Genomic DNA, 19,857 nt, shown 5'->3' with positions numbered 1-19,857 from the left:
CCACCTCTCCATCCATCCTATCTATTATCTACCTACCTACCTACCTACCTACCTATCATCCTCTTGGATCCTCCTATCTATCTATCTATCTATCTAGCCATCCAATCCACCTACCTACCTACCGACCTACCTATCATCCTCTTGGATCCTCCTATCTATCTATCTATCTATCTATCCATCCAATCCACCTGCTTACCTATCATCCTCTTGGATCCACCTCTCCATCCATCCATCCATCCTACCTACCTATCTATCTATCTATCTATCTATCTATCTACCTACCGACCTACCTATCATCCTCTTGGATCCTCCTATCTATCTATCCATCCATCCATCCATCCAATCCACCTGCTTACCTATCGTCCTCTTGGATCCACCTCTCCATTCATCCATCCTATCTACCCCTACCTACTGACCTACCTATCATCCTCTTGGATCCTCCTATCCATCCATCCATGCATCCTAACTATCTATCTACCTAACTACCTATCGTCTTCTTGGATCCTTTTCTCCATCTATCCATCCATCCTATCCACCTATTTTTGGGATCTATCTATCTATCTATCTATCTATCTATCTATCATCCTCTTGGATCCTCCTATCTATCTCTACCTACCTACCTACCTACCTACCTACCTACCTACCTACCTACCTATCATCCTCTTGGATCTATCTATCTATCTATCTATCTATCTATCTATCTTTTAAAGTGTGTGGTTGTGGCTGCTTTTTATAAACCCAATATATGAACGATTTGAATCACTTTTTAACAAAATATCCCCAAGCCTCCTTTCCCCATCCAACAAGGAGAGGGGCAGAAAACCCAACAGAGAAACTGGGCAAGGTGGAAAGGGATCGCAAAGCCCATCAGGCTGCAACCTTGCCGGTTCTTCCCGAGGAAGGAAGCGAGGACAAAAAAAAGGGGGGGGGGCTGCCTTTACTCCCGAGTAAACCTGTATGCCTGGCTTGCCATTGCAAGTGATGCAAAATGGAAAGTCACACCATGCAATGCTCCAGACTGACAGGGGAGCAAAAGCCCCATTGCAGCCAGTGGACCTTGCTCCTCCTTTGCACTGCAAAGCCCTGCATCCTTTGTTCTGCAGGACCCTTAATCCTCCCCAATATTTTGCAGGGGTTTCCTTTGGATTTTTGTCCTCTTCCAAGTTAAGAATCATATACATATCTATATAGGATCTGACTCACCCAGCTGAAACCTCCAGGGCGAGAAAGCAAAGATGCTTCCCGTGGTCAGGCACTTTGCTCTCCAGATTGATGGCTTCTCTTGCAACAAAGTTATCCCTTGCAAAAATCAAAACGCTTCCCCAGATGGAGGGGATTTTAGGAGACACAGAGAGAGAGAGAGAGAGAGAGAGAGATGTTGCAAATGCAATTGTTTCTCCTCTTCCTTTATGCTCTTCCCTCTTTGCACATGCCTGGTCCAGGGCTAAGAAGACAAGAGAGAGCTCTGCTCCGTTGCTTTGCTTTCCCTATAGAAGGAAAAAGCCCAGCAGAGCCACTTTCCTCCAGAAACAGAAGAGGGATAAAACAAAAATGGGAAGGGTTTGGGTGTGTGTCAAGTCGCCGCCCGCGCCGCAGTTTGCAAGCCTGGGTCATCTCTGGCTGGGCATCATGGGCAGCCTTGGCACTTGCCCACAAAAGGGTTGGCATCCAGGGCTCAGCTGGCATGATCCTAAATGCTTGGTCTCATATTTGGGAAGGCTTGCATATTCATATGGAGAGAAGTCTTGCAGCACCTTTGAGACTGGAAGGAAGAAGTTGGCAGCATGAGCTTTGGTAGAATAAAGCCTAGTAGTTCCAAATGCATCTGAGGAAGTGGGCTTGGCTTAACAAAGAGGGTGGCATCCCAGGCTCAGTCTGCCTGATCCAAAATGCTCGGGACCCAAACTGTTTCAGATTTTGGAAGACTTGCATATGCATATGAAGAGAGATGTGCAACTGAGGAATAGTTTATGTCTTTGAGAGCCTCCCATGTTCTTCCTCTGTCTTATTTTTAGTGCCCATGTTGTGCTGTAACTCATCCAGTAAGCCAAGCTTATGCGCCCGCTGCTTAAGCCATCGCATATTTCCCCTCCTTGTTTACCCCAGACTTCTTTTTCCTCTCTTGTTTCCCTTGCATCTTTATTCTAGTTTGGGAGCAGAGACTTACCTTTCACATGTGACTATTATGTTGACCATATGTATAAGTCGAGGGCAGGTTTTGGGGCCAGTTAGGTATTTTGATATGACCCGCGGATAAGTCGAGGGTAGAACTTCAGGCCACGTAACAAAGGATGTAAAAGACGAAGCCGTGCCAAAGAATGTACATAATCCCAGGGGGAATATCTGTGCCGATGCTAAAGGCTGGATGGAAGAGAGGGTCATTGCTTCCAGGAGGGATCACACTCTTGCATTTCACCCAGGGATGGTGCCTTTATTTGTAAGAGTAAAAGTATAGTACTTACGTCGACTCCTGGGTATGTTGACTCAGGGTTTTGGTCACTTTTTGGTCTAAAATTTCTAAAGGTGTACATGGGTGTATATATAATACTTTTCTGCCATCCAGTCCAAACCCTTTATTCTGCCATGCAGGAACTCTCCATCAAAGCATCCCCATTGACAGATGGCCATCCAGCCTCTGTTTGAAGACCTCCAAAGAAGGAGACTCCACTACTCTCCAAGGAAGGAGTTTGTTCCACTGTTGAACAGCCCTTACTCTCAGGAAGGTCCTCCTAATGTTGAGCTGGAATCTCTTTTGCTGGAGCTTGCATCCATTGCTCCATTGTCTCCTGTTCTCTGGAGCAGCAGAAAACAAGCTTGTTCCCTCCTCAATATGGCCTCCCTTCAAGTATTGAAACAGGGCTATCATATCACCTCTTAACCTTCTCTTCTCCAGGCTAAACATCTCCAGCTCCCTAAGTCCTTCCTCATAGGGCTTCATGGTTATATATTGGTAAATAGTATATATATTGCACAAGGACTCTTCATTAATAAATATAATCACATAATATATAGTAATATAATGTAAAATAATAATATAATAATATAACATAATTATGTAATATAATTACAATATAATATAATATATAGTACATTATAATACAATATAATAATAATAATATATATAGTATATAAGATAATAAAACATAATCACACAATATATAATAACATAATGTAAAATGATAATATAATAATATAACATAATTATGTAATATCATTATAATGTAATATAATAAAATAATATATAGTATATTACAATATAATAATAATATAATAGATAATAATAATACAATAATATAATTATGTAACATAATCACAATGTAATATAATAATATAATATATAGTATACTATAATACAATATAATAATAATATAATAGATAATAATAATATATTAATATAATTATGTAACATAATTATAATGTAATATAATAAAATAATATATAGTATACTATAATACAATATTGTTATAATAATAATATTATATAGACTATATAATAAAATAATCACATAATATAAAATGGTAATATAATAATATAATAATGTAACATAATTATAATGTAATATAATAATATAATATATAGTATACTATAATACAATATAATAATAATATATGCTGTATAATAAAATAATCACATTATAACATAATGTAAACTAATAATACATAATATATTATAGTATAATATATAATGTACAATAACATAATATAATTATATAATATATAATAATAGTATAACAAATAAAAGAATATACAGTAATAGAATATAATAACACAATTAAAAATAATAATGTAATATAATTATAATTATAATATAATTAATTTATATTAATATTGAGCAGTTAAACATAATATCAATAAAGTATAATTAATATTAATGTTCAGCCATTAAACATAAGTTTTGTGTACAAGCTCCATTTCCCACAATTCCATAGCAGTGAGCCATGAGAGTTAAAGCGGCGTCAAAGCGCATTATTTCTGCAGTCTGGATGCAGCCTCTGGCTTTTCTTTTTGCTGCTAAGCTGAAGAAATCTGACAGAGGGGGGAAAAACCCGCCCGCCCGCGTCGCTCTGGCCCTGACAGTTCCTCCGCTTGCTTTCCCTTCCTCCCTCCCTCGTTCTTTCTCCCCGCTCTGTCCGTGAAACGAAAGATCAACGCAGGCCGGCTTTTCTGTGGGCGGGGCTAGCCTTGCGCGCGGTGCATTGTGGGAGTGGAAGTGCCCTCTCCACGTTGGAGGAGGCTCCTGGAGACAAAATGGCGGCTGCCAGGAAGAGGTGAGCGAGGGAGGCTTCCGTAGGGCAGATGAGGCTGAGAGGGAGATCAGCTGGGCCTCCTTGAGGAGGAAGTTTAGGAGAGGCCTTTGGGGTTTGGGGGGGTTTGGGATCTGCAGAAGGAGAGATCTGACAGATCATGGGAACCGACTCGAAACCTTAAAAGTCATGTGTGTCTCATATATATATACACACACACACACACACACACATATATATACTTTATGGAGGTGATTTTATACACAACATTTCCCACTGATTTTGTGCAATTGAACACAAGTTTTGTGTACGTTCAGTCATCAAAAAATACAAAAGTGCCACCCACCTGGACTATTGTGGAATATTTATTTATTTATTTATTTACTTAATAGTATTTATTTATTTATTTATGATTTAATAAACAGATAAATTTATTTTATTTATCCCACCCACATGGACTATTTTGGAATATTTATTAATTATTTTTATTTAATTAATACATAAATGAATTTTATTTATGCCACCCACGTGGACTGTTTCGGAATACTTATCTAATGTTTGTTTAATATTATTTATTTAATATTATTTATTGTTGTTATTATTATTAATAATAAATAAATAAATTTTATTTTAGTTATGCCACCCACGTGGACTATTTTGAAATATTTATTATTTATTTCATAGTATTTATTTATTTATTATAAATAGATACATATTTATTTATTTATTTTATTTATGCCACCCACATGGACTATTTATATATTATTTAGTCATCCATTATTTATTAAATCACTAAATCCTTGCATTTTGGAATATTTACATCTACATAAGGAGATATCTTAGAGATGGAACCTAACTCTAAACCTGAAATTCATATATACTTTATAGACTTAGCCTGAAGGTAATCTTTTACACAATATTTTCACTGATTTTTGTGCGTGAAACAAAGTTTTGTGTACATTGAACCATCGGAGAGCAAAGGTGCCGCTGTCTCAGTCAGTGGAGAGTTTGGGACTGTTTTGGATTTCAGCGGAGGGAGACTCAACCTGCGTTTAATTCAGTCAAGGAGAGGAAGAATAACTAGTGATTGCTTTTGTTGTTGTTGCTGTTGTGTGCCTCCAAGTCGTTGCTGACGTATAGTGATAATGCCAATGGTACCACAATCTGTTTCCTCCCACTGATCCTTCCTTTTTCCTCACTCAACTAGGAAACTTGCTGACCTGAGCGTCGATGAATTCCTGACTTCCAGATTTGATTCTGATCCGGATGATGATGACGCTGATGGTTCGGAAGAAGATGCTTTGATGCTGAATGGAGAACGTGGGATGAACGGAAAGCGATCACAGAATGGAAAGGCTGGCAGCAAGAAGAAGGCGGCAGTCAAAGCGAAGCCAGTGGAAATGTAAGGAAGGGGGAGGAAACATTGAATATGACTGCTTTGCTCAGGGGGTCCCAAATTGTGCTCCAATGATTGACGTTGACCTCAAGGAATGAATTCAGTTGCAGGGAAAGCTCATCTACCTAGTCCCTGAAGTGCTAGTCGAGTTACAAATACCGTTGTTTCCCTTAAACCAAAACTCTCTTTTGTCCAGGAAGCCGAAGAAGGGGAAGGCTTCGCAACACAAAGACCAGCTCTCTCGGCTGAAGGAGAAGGACCCAGAATTTTACAAGTTCTTGGAAGACAACGACCGCACTCTGCTAAATTTCGACGATTCGGATAGCTCTGACGAGGACGACGGCCGTCACGTCTTGCCTGAAAAGCTGGAGGTATTTTATATTTGGGAGAGACCTAGCAATAATGTAATAAAACAGCGGGTTATTTAAGAGCACACAATGAAACAAAACAAATGATTAAAGTCCCAGTATAACATCTCGGAGGAAAGATCGACTTGGCACCAAAGGAAGCATTGTTGGCGCCTGGGCTTGTTCACACTATACAACTATAGCACTGTTATTCCAGTTTAATTGCCAAGTTTCTCTCCTGTGGAAGTCAGGGATTTGCAGTTTAGGGAAGATGGCTCTTGTGGTCTCTTCCAACTCTATGATTCTATGAAGGGAGTAGAATCATTGCAGTTAAAGTGGAACTATAGCACTATAACTGTATAGTGTGAATGGCCCCAAGGTGTAACTCATGGAACCAGAGTCATGATGCCTCTCAAGAAGGGACAAGATCAGGACTAAGGCCACTGAGGCTACTCTTATCACTAGGGCAGAGATTACCTTTATAATACGCTGGCTGGAACCATTGGTTTAGCTCTGTTGCTAAGTTATGCTCATATAGAGAAATCTTGTAGCACCTTTGAGACTCACTGAAAGAAAGAAATTGGCAGCATGAGCTTTTGTGGACTTCAGTCTACTTCCTCAGGTAATATTTAATATACTGTATGCTGTAGTATAGTGTAATACGGTAGTATACAAAGATATAGCTGTGTTAGTCTATGGAATTAGTGTGTAAAGAGATCTTGTAGCACCTTTGAGACTCACTGAAAGAAAGAAATTGGCAGAGTGAGCTTTTGTAGACTTCAGTCTCCTTCCTCAAATGCGTTTGCATGCATACTGATTCTACAGACTAACACGGCTATATCTTTGGATTGCGCATATGTATTTGTGCATGTTGCATAAACATATGCACAGACGCATATACAGTCGCCCCTCCTAATGCATGGATCTGAGATCTGCGTTCTTAAATATGTGCGGAGAGGCAACCTCCACTGATAGCAATGGCGCGTGCACCAATGCTGCGGTCATGGGGGTGCGCTCCAAGCCTATGGGGCTTGAATATGCGTGAGCCTCCGGAACAGGGCTAACTGTATATGTATGCTTGTCGCATGCACGCACGACACACACATGTAGTTTATGTTAAGACTATTTGGGTCTGTCTCCAGCATGAGCTGCATCTTGAGCAGCATCACCTTTTTGTCTTACTTGTCAAACCTCTGAATGTTCCCCTTGGCAGAATGACAAGCTTAAAAGTGTTCCATTGTTAAGAGACATAACACAGTAGTTAAACTGCGACTGGAGACTGACAACTGTTGTTGCTTTTTTTAATAGTGGAGAAGCATTTTCAAAAGGTTTTCCTTTCCATTGTGTGCATGCAAGGTATTTTTAGTCTTCTTGTTTAGGACCTGTTCAGACAAGGTTTGCAGGGTTTTGAAAGACTGTAAAAAGCATTCACAATCTAAAGGCAAAAGTAATAATAGATAGAGGACATGCTGTGTCAGATGATCATAGAATCAGTTAGTCTATCTATTCTGCAGGATCTCTCTTGTGTTTGAAAGGTACCAGTAAAAGCATTAGGAATTTATTATAATGATAGAAACTGTCTGAAGTTCTAAAAAATGAATCAGTCTTTTTAAAATTTCCCCCAAATGGAACCACTTCTCTTTCCTTTGGCAGAGTGCCCAATGAATGAGGAGCCATCACCAAAAATACCATGCATTCGGTACCCATTAGTTTGATATCTCTTCTGGATGGGTGACAGTGCCTCGGTGACACTGAACAGAAGCGTTGACAGCCTTATGGAAAGTTGCTTTTTCCATGTTAGATGATCTGTAGCCTAATATTGTCTATATCCAAGGTCGACTTATAACAACTCTGTGAATTTCATAGGGTTTTCTTAGGCAAGGAATACTCAGGTAGTTTTGCCCATTCCTTCCACTGAAGTAGAGCACCTGGTATTCATTGGTGGCCTCCCATCCATATACTAACCAGGGTTGACCTTGCTTACCTTCTAATATTAGATGTGATCTGGTATCTTGAGGGCTATTTAGGCCCTAATAAGTCTATCCACCCCAAGGGTGCACCCTCTAGACCCCTGCTTTGCAGTCCCTGAAACTCTCAAACACCAGCATGGGAGGGAAGCCAGAACATTTCACTGTTCTCCTTCCTTCTGAAGTCCTTCACAAAGTGCTGTCAGGATGTGACACAGTTTCACATCTGCCCTTTTGAGAGGGACTACTAAGGAAAACAGGTATTTGTGCCACAGGGAAAGGTGGTTAGGGGAAAAGTAGCTCTTGCACATCCATGCAATTGCCTTCCCTTGACCTAGCCTTCCCATTATCTCATAACACCTCTCTGGAGTTCCAGCTAGGCATTTCCCCAGTCTGACCTAGAAATACTATTGATTGAATCTTCTGTGTGCAAAACTTGTGCTCTAACACTGATCTGTAGTCTTTCCCCATTCACTCATGCCATGAGTAATAGGTATAGGGTAAAGAATAAGAAACATGAACCATCGGGTTGTTTCAGAGAAGAGGTTTCCTCAGTTTGGGTTCTTTGTGTTACCAACTACACAAGTGCCATTGGTTTCAATAGGCTTACGCTAATCAAGACCCATGATTTTAGGATCCCTTTCTCCAATTGCCACCAGTTGTTGCCAAGACACTGTTTCTTGTCTCATTTGTGTATGTGTCCTTGATGTTGTCTCTCTTTTTTAAACAAACCTTTACAGGAAGGAAGCGATGACGACGAGGATGACGACGAAGAAAAGGAAGGGACTGGCAAAAGGGAAAAAGTTGACTTCATCACTGTAAATTTGAAGATGGTGGAACAGTGGAAAGCAGCTGCGGAGGCAAGAAATACAGTCACTTGCTTTGTTTTTTAACAAAGCAGAGTGGATTTTTTAAGCATTAATGGGCAGTATTGATTAAAATGGGATTTCTATGTAAAGCAATACAGTTGAGAGCTAGATATGTGGGGACAATTGGGGTAAACTGTAGTGGTGATGAGGAGTTTTGATGTTCAATCCTTTTGTTTTGTGTACTCTCGTTTTAAAGCTGTATTCCCCCGCTCTCTATTTTACCCATTTTTGTACTTTGAATCTTTTATATAGATTTTTATAATCAAGTTTTATAATTCTGCTTCATTTATGGGTTTTGTACTTAAATTGTATCTATGGCGGTTTACAGACCGCCAAATAGTACGTATACAATACGTACTAGGGTTAGGAAGGGGCGGTGCTTCCGCACCCCCCTAACCCTAGTACGTATTCTATACGTACAAGATGGCGGCGCCTCTTCTACATGGGCGCCGCCATCTTTACGTACTGGACGCAAAACGTCCAGACGTGTCGCGGCGCCTATGACGTCGCGAGTCCGCGCCAGGCGCCTCGCGACGTCATTGAGGCGCCGCAAAAAGAAGCTCCGAAATGGAGCTTCTTTTTTGCTCCGCGCGGGAGTCGCGCGGTTTGGCTGCTGCGGCTCCCGCGCGGAGCAAATGGCGGCGGCGGCGGACCGCCGCAAAGCGGCGGTCTGTACCCCACCTATATGATATTTTATTCATATTTTAGATTTATTATATTTTAGCTTTTTTTTCTAATTTCTGTAAAACTTCTATAGAAATTTATAGCTGTTTTATCTGCTTTTGTGTTATTTTGATATGGCCTAAGGGCTAATCAATAAACATTGAATGATTAAATGGGATTGGGTTGCTGAATGCCAATTACATCAACAGGTTTCTGTCCACTATTGCACTCTCCTTTTGAGATTAACATCTCGCACGCTGGAAGTAGTGCATGTAGTTAAGACTATGAGAAGGTTGACAATTTCCCCATAGCTTCTTTATTCCGTAACTGACTTTAAATGCATCCTGGGCTTTATTAGTAGTAGTAGGAAGATAGTGCTATTTCATTTACAGATTTCTCCTGAGCTGGGATTTAGGATGGCATGCTTTTCATTAATCTTCTCCAGGCGTTTCCCTGAAAGTTTCTCTATCTTTCATCCCTCCTTTATCCAGAAGCAGCTCTCGCCCAGACTTTTCCATGAGATCACTCAGGCTTTCAAAGCCTGTGTGGTGACAGCCAAGGGAGATGCGGCTGGGATGGGTCCTGGCAAGTTCAAAGTCATCGACAGTACAGGTGAGCCTCCAAGAAATGCGTTCAGTGCCTGCTTTTTGCCACAAGTGGTGATGAAAGAGACTACCATTGCTTAGCACACAATCGTGTGATTAGCAGTTTTCATGGACTATACCAGTGATGGCAAACCTATGGCACGTGTGCCAGAGATGGCACTCAGAGCCCTCTCTGTGGGCACATGTGCCATTGCCCCAGCACAGAGTTTGGCGGAGTTTGTTACTAGAAAGCCAGAGGGATATGGCACTTTGCAATAAATAAGTTGGTTTTGGGTTGCAGTTTGGGCACTCGGCCTCGAAAAGGTTCACCATCACTGGATTATACCATTCACACTACTGGAGGATGACCAGAAACATAGGGACTGAGTTTAATTGAGTCACAGCATTAGTCCAGCTCTGGTTGACAGGAGCTATTTTCAGCAGGATTCTTTCCTAGCAATATGTGGATATCCCTGGTATGCCCCCATACAAGGCCCTGCTTATATTTCCAATTCTAGTGATATCAATTGAGTTTAGTTGTGGTATGATGATTACTTGTTAGAAAGGGATCACGCCCATACCCCCTCAGTGAGTAACTGTGTCTAGAAAATTGCACAACAGAGAAACTACTGTTTTGGAGCACTGAGTTGCTACCTTTCTACATGTAAGGAGTGTTATAAAGTTTGAGGAAGAATTTAAAACTACAACTCTCAGAATGATTTGGTCAGCTTGAGACTTGTCTCGATAGCTAGGGTTTTCTGGGAACTGCATTTCAAAAAAGTAACATTTCCAATCTTTTGTGACTACACCTCGCATGGTTACTGGCCATGCTGGCTGAGGGTTTCTGAGAGTAACTTCCCTAAGCTCTGTATGAGAGTAGATAGTAGAATGATTTCCCTGAGTTCCTTCTGGCTTACATCAGCCTTTCATTCTGGCTTGGGAGGGTGAGAGGTGTAACTCAGTAACCTCTGGAAGGAGGCACGGTTTGGGAGAAAGAGGAGAGCGGCTGAGAGCATCCTATGGGCAAGGTGCCTAACACACTAGATCCTATTACAAAGGAAGAAGAAGATGCATTGTTGAACATATGGATCATAGCTGTCTTGGAGAGGTTTGTGGGGCTTTTTCTGGGGTTTATTCAGAAGCTGTTCCAGTAGGGGGTGCCCAAGCAGCGCCTGTTCCTGCTTCAAATAAATGATTTTGAGACATCAAGATGAAACTAAACACAGCCAAATGGCCTTCCAGTGCATCCTGTGCATTGCAGTAACCCAAAATTGAAGTGGTGAGGAGCTCCTAATAGAAGCTCAGTGCACAAGACCTACAGCCAGTGTATACCTTGCTCAGGAGGGAATGCTGCATCCTGTGACACTTCCCCTCTGCTTTTCTCTCCTGTTTAGTTTTCAACGCACTTGTCTCCTTCTGTGTCCGTGATCTCTTTGGTCTGCTGCAGAAATTCCTTCAGGTGAAAGCTGCAAAGAACAAGTCCAAGTAAGTCCTCTTCCCACACTCACATTGTTCTGGTTTGCAAACTGGTCGATTCTGGAAGGTTGGCCAGTCAGCAGAGCCAAAAGTCAGAGGTTGTATGTTAACCAAACCATTGCCAGGTTGCTTGCTTTTACAGTCTGCGGTGTGCAGTTTATCCCGAGGCTCTCATGAATGAGTCCTAATCAATAAGCAATTATTATTGATGAAATACTCTTTTTAAGAAGTCAGGAGCAAGCCTCTCTGCACCCCTATATCCAATGGACTCCATGAAGTAAATGGAAACGTGTTTCAGGATGCTAAAACGATGGGCTTTTTTTCTTCTGCCCATAAGTGGTTTTGGATTTCCTGGCTCAAAAATTTCTATAGCCTTGAATGGAAGTGACGTCCTGAAGAAGAGCTAAAGGGCATTCGCAGGCCATAATGTGTTGCGCCTTTTAGCAAATACAGACCATTTTTAAACATCCAAGATGCACCAAAACTCAGGGCAAAGTACAAATGGCAGTAGAAGACAAAATTGATCCAGGGGGAAAGAGCATAACAACCTTAACATAGTTTTTGGTGGGTTTCTTGGGCTATGTGGCCATGTTTTAGAAGAGTTTATTCCTGACGTTTCGCCGACATCTGTGGCTCTGAAGATGCCGGCCACAGATGCTGGCGAAACGTCAGGAATAAACTCTTCTAGAACATGGACACATAGCCCGAAAAACCCATAAAACACTATGGATGCCGGCCGTGAAAGCCTTCGACTTCACATTCAGCCTTAAAATAGTAATCAAAACAGCATTTGTGGAATTTTCATCAGAGCTTAAAAAGCTTTAGGGGGAAAGCTTTGGGGAATCATTCCCCAAAGTCCATGGTTCACTGCAGCTGTTGTTTTCATTAACATCATGGCAACAGAAACAATACTTTATTAAGTTTGTTATTTATTACATTATACTGCATTAAGACTATAGCAGTGGTTCTCAACCTTCCTATTGCTGCGACCCTTTAATATAGTTCCTCATGTCATAAAATTATTCCTAAGATCATTGAAAATATGTTTTTCGATGGTCTTAGGTGACCCCCATGAAAGGGCCATTTGACCCCCAAAAGGGTTGCGACCATAGGTTGAGAACCCCTGGACTACAGTATAATTTATAATGAATATAACCCTCAATTACTTGTATTTTCCAAGCCCAGGAATAACAATTGCTACCCAAAAAGTGTGCCCCAACTCTTCAAGTATAAAGAACGAAGGCTGACCGGGTCAGCAATGAACTATTGGTTCAGACAAGGTGCCAGCAGGAACAGCTGGGTTCGCAAGGGTACAAGTAATCCCTTGTTTCTCTTCAGAGGCGTTGGCTTTGTTGCATTCTTTGGCGCTGCTGTCTGATCTGGCTGGGATCATGGGCAGCTTTGGGTTGGGCTGGAGGAGGATTCTCTTTTGCATGTGCAGTTTTACACATTATCTTAGTGCGCGACTAGCCTTGGCAGGAGTCCTGAGTTAAGTAAGGTCATGGTGGGTTACATGCTAGCTGAGAGGCTTCCCAACTAAGTTGAGTAACCAGCTAAATACAGCCAGGACCTAAAACAACCTGGGTTCAAATATCAGTTTAGTAATGGGGCTGCAGGATGTTATTTAGCAATAGAGTTCATAGAATCATAGAATAATAGAGTTGGAAAAGACTGCAAGGGCCATCTAGTCCAATGTGTCTTGCTTACATTCACATGCGCTTTGAAGTTGCCTCTCCATTTACAGATACCCCATGAATTTCATAGGGTTTTCTTAGGCGAGGAATCCTCTGAGGTGCTTTTGCCAGTTTAGAGTTGTACTTAATTTTAAAACTCTTGTCAGGGAAACCTAAATTTGCAGGGTATGTATATTATGTGAATTGAATGAATGAATTTATTACGACACATGGCCAGCACCAAAACATAGCAAAGATACAAAACATGTAACATCAGGTGTACTGCCGTAGCAGTACATATATACATATATATGTGCCCATATGTAAGAAGGGTGAGAAATCTGACCCTGGGAACTATAGGCCCATCAGCTTACTGAATATCATAAGCGAACTGTATGTGATACACCTCCTGGACAAATTACAACTTTCGTTAGAAGAAGAGGATATCATCAAAGATGAACAAGCAGGATTCAGGAATAATCGCTCTACAACTGATCATGCCTTGGTTCTCTATCATGTAATTGAGAAATACACTTCTAAATCTAGAGAAGCCTTATTCACTGCCTTTATAGACTTTAAAACAGCCTTTGACCTTATCCCAAGGGACAAACTTTGGGGAAAGTTTGAAGAAACTAACGTAGACAGAGGATTGTTAACTTTAATGTGTAAGCTGCATGAGAATTCACTGGGCATTGTCCACACACTTTGAGGCAACTTTGCAGTAATGAAGGCTAAAAGGTTGCTTAAAAAAGAAAGCTGATTTTCAGGGGTCTAGTTCTATACCTACAGTATATATATAGGGATGTGGTGGCTTGCATTCAGAAGATCGGAAGGTTGGCAGTTCGAGGCCTGGGTGCCACATGATGGAGTGAGCTCCTGTCACTAGTCCCATCTTCTGCCAACCTAGCAGTTTGAAAGCATGAAAATGCAAGTAAAGAAAGAGGTACCACTTTGGTGGGAAGGTAACAGCACTGGCTCTTTGGCTTAGTAACAGAGATGAGCACCACCCCTACAGTTGGTTACAACGTCTAGGGACTACTTTTACCTTTTTATTTCTATACCTAAGACCAGTTTTCATCATGGCCACAGCCCTGTATATAAATGCAGGGGATGGAAGGTACAGCTTTAACATGCCTGAATAATATACCATTTCGCACATACTGTATTTTCTTTCTTCGTTGTTTAGGATGGTCTTGCCTTCTTCCAGTCCGCTTTGGGGCAAGCTACGTCTGGATGTCAAGACTCACCTTGGCTGTACCATTCAGGTAAAACTTTGAAGTTGGAATATGTTTAGCCTTGGTAGGAAGGATGTTTTATAGCCTGGGAGTAGCCGTAACTTGGGTCCCCACCAACTGTGCCTATGAAGGTGCTGGGACTGAAAGAAGGGCTTCTCCCGAAGCTCTCAGGGCCTTCTCTTATGAGAAGTTACAGTCTGTCATATAGTCTGGACTTAAGCCACATAGGGCTTAGTATGTGTGTGTTACTGTGTCACCTACCAGTGTAAGATAAGATTGCAAGTTGTTGAGCTCCTTGGCTCTGACCCAGATTTTAAGGTTTCCCGCATTCTGCCCTTTTGCAGCTCCTGTCGTGTTTAACAGAAGCCTCCGTAGGGGCTGCTGTCCTGCAGCATGTCAACTCCATTGTGCCTTACTACTTGACTTTCCCAAAGCAATGCCGGATGCTGCTCAAGGTGAGTCCAGCAGTCAGTGTTTCATTGTTAGCCTTTGGCCTGTTACAGACTGCCAAAATAAAGCTGCTTCGGTTCTCTTTTAAATGATGCATGCATCCTAAGAATCCGGAAGCTGCACCAAAGCTGCACTCCAGTGCTTAAGAATGGAGTGTGTCTTTGGCACGACCTCCGGACTCGTAGGACCCATGCATCATTTAAATAGCATACCTCCAAAGAGACCCAAAGCAGCTTTATTTTGGCAGTCTGTAACAGGTCTTTGTAACCCAGTATTTACAGGTAAGAAGTTCAATAGTCCTCCCTCAACCCTTTCCCCAAAGTCTGCCAGCCTGTCTCCTCATCCATACCAACAACAGTCTTATTCAGTTTAACAATGCATTTGGCCAGGAGGAAAGTTTTAACTTCCTGAGGTACATAGACAACTCAGTATGTGGAGGCATGATTTACTAGGGCAGTTCAAATGTGTGTGAGAATTTCGCTTTGTCCCCATGCACATTTATCTGATTCCTCTTTTTCTTGGGTTCTCAAACTGATTTCTAGCTGCTCTCAGTAGTAGGAGAACTAAAAGCAGCCATTTCCCACTTCTCTTGGTGCAGTGGGGTCCTCTGGTGTGGCTGTGTTTTATCCCTGATCCTCCTGTTAACAGACTGGAGCCTTTCAGTTCTCCAGCCCTCACTGTCAGGGTTGTATTGATGATGGATGTCTGACCATTTACTCATCCTATATATGCATAGCTCATCTTTTCCTATGTGTTTTCCCCAGCAAGCCATCCGTCTCTGGAGCACGGGTGAGGAAACTGTGAGGGTGTTAGCTTTCCTCGTGCTCAACAAAATCTGTCGACACAAAAAAGATGCCTGCCTGAATCCAGTCCTTAAGGTAAGATGGGGTTGGAAAACCACATGAACAGAAACACTGGCTTTATCTAAGGAGTCATCTGTCCCTTTATTATCTACCTCAGGAGTAGTTTGGGACGCAGGTCTCTTCATCATTGGCCACGCTGTTTGGGATTTATGGGAGGACTAGTCTAGAATACCATATTGCCAGCTCCTGATCTGATGTGATATTTCCATAAAATGATGGTTTTAAAATCGTTGGCAGGTGGGAACTTCAATCTACTGAAACCCAGCAGAATAAAATAAACACCATTGTTTTTACCCCTTCACTTCTTCAGCAAATGTATATTTCGTACGTGAAGAACTCCAGATTCACTTCTCCCAATGCCCTTCCCATGATCAACTTCATGCAACGGACTCTGACGGAGATGTATGCGCTTGACACTTCCATCTCCTACCAGCATGCCTTCATCTATATCCGCCAGTTGGCCATTCACCTGCGCAGTGCCATGACTGTGAAGAAAAAGGTGAGTTGATGGGCCTGGATGCCATCATGGGTTAGTTGGGCTCTCCATCTTCAGAAGCATATACCTCCAAATGACAGATACAGGGGAACAAAATGGGAAGTGTTGCCTTTGTGAACTGCTTGCAGACTGGACAGAGGTGTATGGGCTAGGGATTCCCCATCCCACCCCTCTATGAGGTGCAACCTCCAAAAGTGTACCAAATACCTCTTGGTTTTGTCTGTATCCTTTCAGAATGGCTATTGGGAGTGATGTTGTGTCACTTCTGGTTGCCATTTTAGGGAAGACATGAGAGCCAGCATGATATAGTGGTTTGATCATTGACCAGAGTTCGATTCCCCACTTGGTCATGGAAACATACTGGATGACCCTGGGAGACCCACATACTCTTAGCACCAGAAACATCCCCGATTGGTTGTTGTGAGTCAGAAACAATCTGAAGGCATACAACAACAACTATTACTAGACTAAAATAGAAGAGTAGAGTGGGAACATTTGCCTTGGGGACATTTGGGACGAAATTGGAGAATTCATCTGGGAAGTAATGTTGGCAAGGTGTGTATCTGTGTGCATGCAGCCTTTCTAGGGGACTCCATGACATGCAATGGTTGTCCACCCTATTCTCCATGGATGAGTTTTCTTCTCTAAAAGGGGCTGAGGATAAGGAAATCTAGGTACCAGAAGAGAGGTTGAGCTTTTGTTGTGTCTGCCTTTGGATTTCTAGTTGGGGGGCTGGATGGAAATAAAAGGAGATTGTCCCCTCCCCAATTCCGACACAACCTGCCCCTCTTGGCATCTTTGCTGGCCTATCTTTGCTGATGATAAAAGCTTACGTTTTATCGCATTACCAAAAGACCCCTACTAGCAAAGGCGATTAGAGCGTCTCCCCATTTTCTTTCTGGCAACCTGTCACTTGCTCCTTTTTTTTCTCCCTTTGGCTGCAGCCTAGATTTCCCATTCCCTGTTATCATGCCAGATTTGTTTGTTTTTGGGCAGAGAAATGAAATGAGGGGCGGCAGGTCCTTAACTGTCCCTCCCATCCCCAGATTGGATCTCATCCAGTCTGACGCAGACTTAATCCAAGACAAATTGCTAATCTCCTCCTTTATTGGTGTTTAAAGAAAACAAACCCGACGCAGATTAGTGGTTTGGTTACACCTCTCATCCTTGCAGGGCTTGCTTACCAGGGTAAGCCTCCTTTGCTCCCGCCACCCCTCCAAAAGATGCTCAGACTCTGCAGATAAGCTGAGGAGAGATAACCAAAGTCTAGGGCCATAATTGGATCAGCTTGGCTTCTCCTACCCTCAGCCATGGGCCAGACAGGACGCAAATCGAGTTAGTTCCACCGCAGGAGAAGCAGTTCAGAGCGAGGTGGCTGTAGATTAGATTCTGCCCTCCCCAGCCGACATAAATCCACCCATAATGATAATGCTTTAGTTTATCGACGAGGTGGTAAATAGGTGAAGCAGGGGAGGAGGGACACTAAAGTAGTACTTGCACTGAGTATTCATGCAACACATTTTGATGGCTCAAGGCTTCTCCCACCATATTGTGAGGTCCAACAATCTGTGATGGCATCCACCTTGCTTGTTGAATCATTTCCCGCGACTCAGTTATGAAACGCTGATATCACCTTAACTGCCGTAGGTCCATTTTGTAGAACCCTTGGGTTCATCTTTTAATATAGTTTATCCTTGCAATCCTCCCAGGGTTCTGTAGGATGGAGCCATGGGAAATGAAGTGGTCTCAAAAATGCTGTTATGTCTAACGTTACCTTCAGGTTATGTGTATAAGGTGCATATGAAACATACATGAATTATCTCATTATGTATATGCAAATATTCCAAGATCTGAAGTCCAAACATTTCTGGTCCTAAGCATTTTGGATAACGGAGATTCAACCTGTACTTAAAAAGTTTTATCGGGGTTAGATAAATGGTGGGCTACTTTGACTCTAATACTAATTGACTTCATTCCCCCCTCTCCTTTTATCTCTTTTTTCTGTGTTTATTTCTAATTTCTATCAATATTTAATGTACTTCAATTCAGGGCAGTATTGATATTTATATTTCTCTATTGATTGTAAAGGATCGCATTATTTTAAAGAACATTTACTCTGCTGCTAAGCCAGAAAGGGTCACAGAACGTTTTGCTTATGATCAGCCCAAGACAGTTATGACCCATAGGATCAATGAATTCTTTTAACATACAACTTGTTTTAATATTCTACTAATTTAATTCTGTTTTAATGTAATATTTTTGTATGCTTTTAATTGTACTGTTTTTTAATGTTGTGAGCCACCCCAAGTCCCAGTTTGGGAAAAGAGTGGGATATAAATAAAGAATTCCTTACCTGCGTTGCAGAGGTGCAACAAAGCCCTATTAGTGAGTTATGAAGATGTGTATCAGGGCACCGACAACAGTGCCCTAATATGTATTGAGCATTTCTGATGTGCATTGGGCATTCCTGACACATGATGCTCCTGTTTCACTCCAGCACTTTCTAGCTGGTATCCATATGCATTATGGGGACTGTCTCAGAGCACTTCAGTCTGCATTGTACATCAGGTCATGACACATTACTCAGTCCACCTGTGAAGATGTAAATCCCATGCTGAATTCTGGTCAAGAGTAAGAAGAGGGAGAGGATGTTGTTGCCGCCAATCTGAACAGTGTGCATCACAGAATATAAGGGGTCAGGTACCTGCTCCAAGGAGCTTGTGATCTAAACTTATGATATAGGTACAGTTATTATATTGTGCTATTTTACATGTTTACAGATATTGATGAGTCTTACCCATTTGCTTCTTTTCCCCTCTTGTTCCATGTAGGAGAACTACCAGTCAGTCTACAACTGGCAGTACGTTCATTGCCTCTACTTCTGGTGTCGGGTCTTGAGCACCCTCTATCCCAATGCCGTCATGGAGCCCCTGATTTACCCTTTGACCCAGGTCATCATTGGCTGCATTAAGTAAGTGGCTGAGGATTGTCGTGTGTGTATTTGTTGTGTTGGTCTTTTGTCAAGTATTTCCCGAGAAGGAAGCTTTGGGTGTGTTCCTCTCATTAATATGAAAGCAGTAAACTCTGTCTTTGGAAATAGCATTCTCCTCTTTCAACTGCCTCTCTCATGCTCAGAGGGGAATGCCTCTTCTGAAGAGAGAATCTGCATTGACATGTACCTACATTGTTTAGGAACAAGTCCCTTTCACCCCTGTTTTCAAAGCTTCTGGTATATATTGTGCAAATTTTAATGGGTTAAACAGAAGGGATGCTGTCCAGATGTTTGCGTCACCATTGAGTTCCAGCCAGCATGACCCTTGGCCAGGGACTATGGGAGCTCTTCTTTCAGGTACATGTATCTCCACATAACTGGCAGTCTTTCTCTGTTGAGTTTCAGTATTGTGGCTTGTAGTCTTTTTGTCTTAAATTCAAACAAAAATCCACCAAACAGTGATACTTTTATAGGCCAACCGAAATGCACAATATACTTGTTGCAAGCTTTTGAAGCTCCGTTGGCTGAAGAAGCTAGTGGAGCTTCGAAAGGTTGCAACAAATATATTGTGCATTTCGAAAACTTGCAACAAGTATATTGTGC

At 41.8% G+C, this 19,857-nt stretch overlaps 2 protein-coding genes across 2 annotated transcripts in view; one reads left to right on the top strand and one right to left on the bottom strand.

The window, feature by feature from the left end:
• The window catches only part of KLHL17 (kelch like family member 17), a 22,684-nt gene extending 21,173 nt beyond the window's left edge, over positions 1–1,511 (bottom strand). Inside the window, exon 1 of the mRNA XM_042479600.1 lies at positions 1,204–1,511. The gene's annotated coding sequence lies outside the window, so the exon portion shown is untranslated. The remainder of the gene's footprint in view (positions 1–1,203) is intronic.
• Positions 1,512–4,174: 2,663 nt separating this feature from the next.
• The window catches only part of NOC2L (NOC2 like nucleolar associated transcriptional repressor), a 50,261-nt gene continuing 34,578 nt past the window's right edge, over positions 4,175–19,857 (top strand). The window contains exons 1-11 of the mRNA XM_042479599.1: positions 4,175–4,267; positions 5,451–5,645; positions 5,836–6,010; positions 8,694–8,813; positions 9,977–10,097; positions 11,464–11,554; positions 14,405–14,483; positions 14,798–14,908; positions 15,668–15,781; positions 16,077–16,265; positions 19,094–19,233. Of these exons, the coding sequence (XP_042335533.1) occupies positions 4,248–4,267; positions 5,451–5,645; positions 5,836–6,010; positions 8,694–8,813; positions 9,977–10,097; positions 11,464–11,554; positions 14,405–14,483; positions 14,798–14,908; positions 15,668–15,781; positions 16,077–16,265; positions 19,094–19,233 (1,355 nt within the window). The 5' untranslated portion in view covers positions 4,175–4,247. The remainder of the gene's footprint in view (positions 4,268–5,450; positions 5,646–5,835; positions 6,011–8,693; positions 8,814–9,976; positions 10,098–11,463; positions 11,555–14,404; positions 14,484–14,797; positions 14,909–15,667; positions 15,782–16,076; positions 16,266–19,093; positions 19,234–19,857) is intronic.

This window comes from Sceloporus undulatus, chromosome 7, assembly GCF_019175285.1.
Source record: "Sceloporus undulatus isolate JIND9_A2432 ecotype Alabama chromosome 7, SceUnd_v1.1, whole genome shotgun sequence".
In the NCBI taxonomy this organism is placed as follows: Eukaryota; Metazoa; Chordata; class Lepidosauria; order Squamata; family Phrynosomatidae; genus Sceloporus; species Sceloporus undulatus.
The sequence above is the reverse complement of the archived record's forward strand: the minus strand, read 5'-3'. Positions and strand labels throughout refer to the sequence as shown.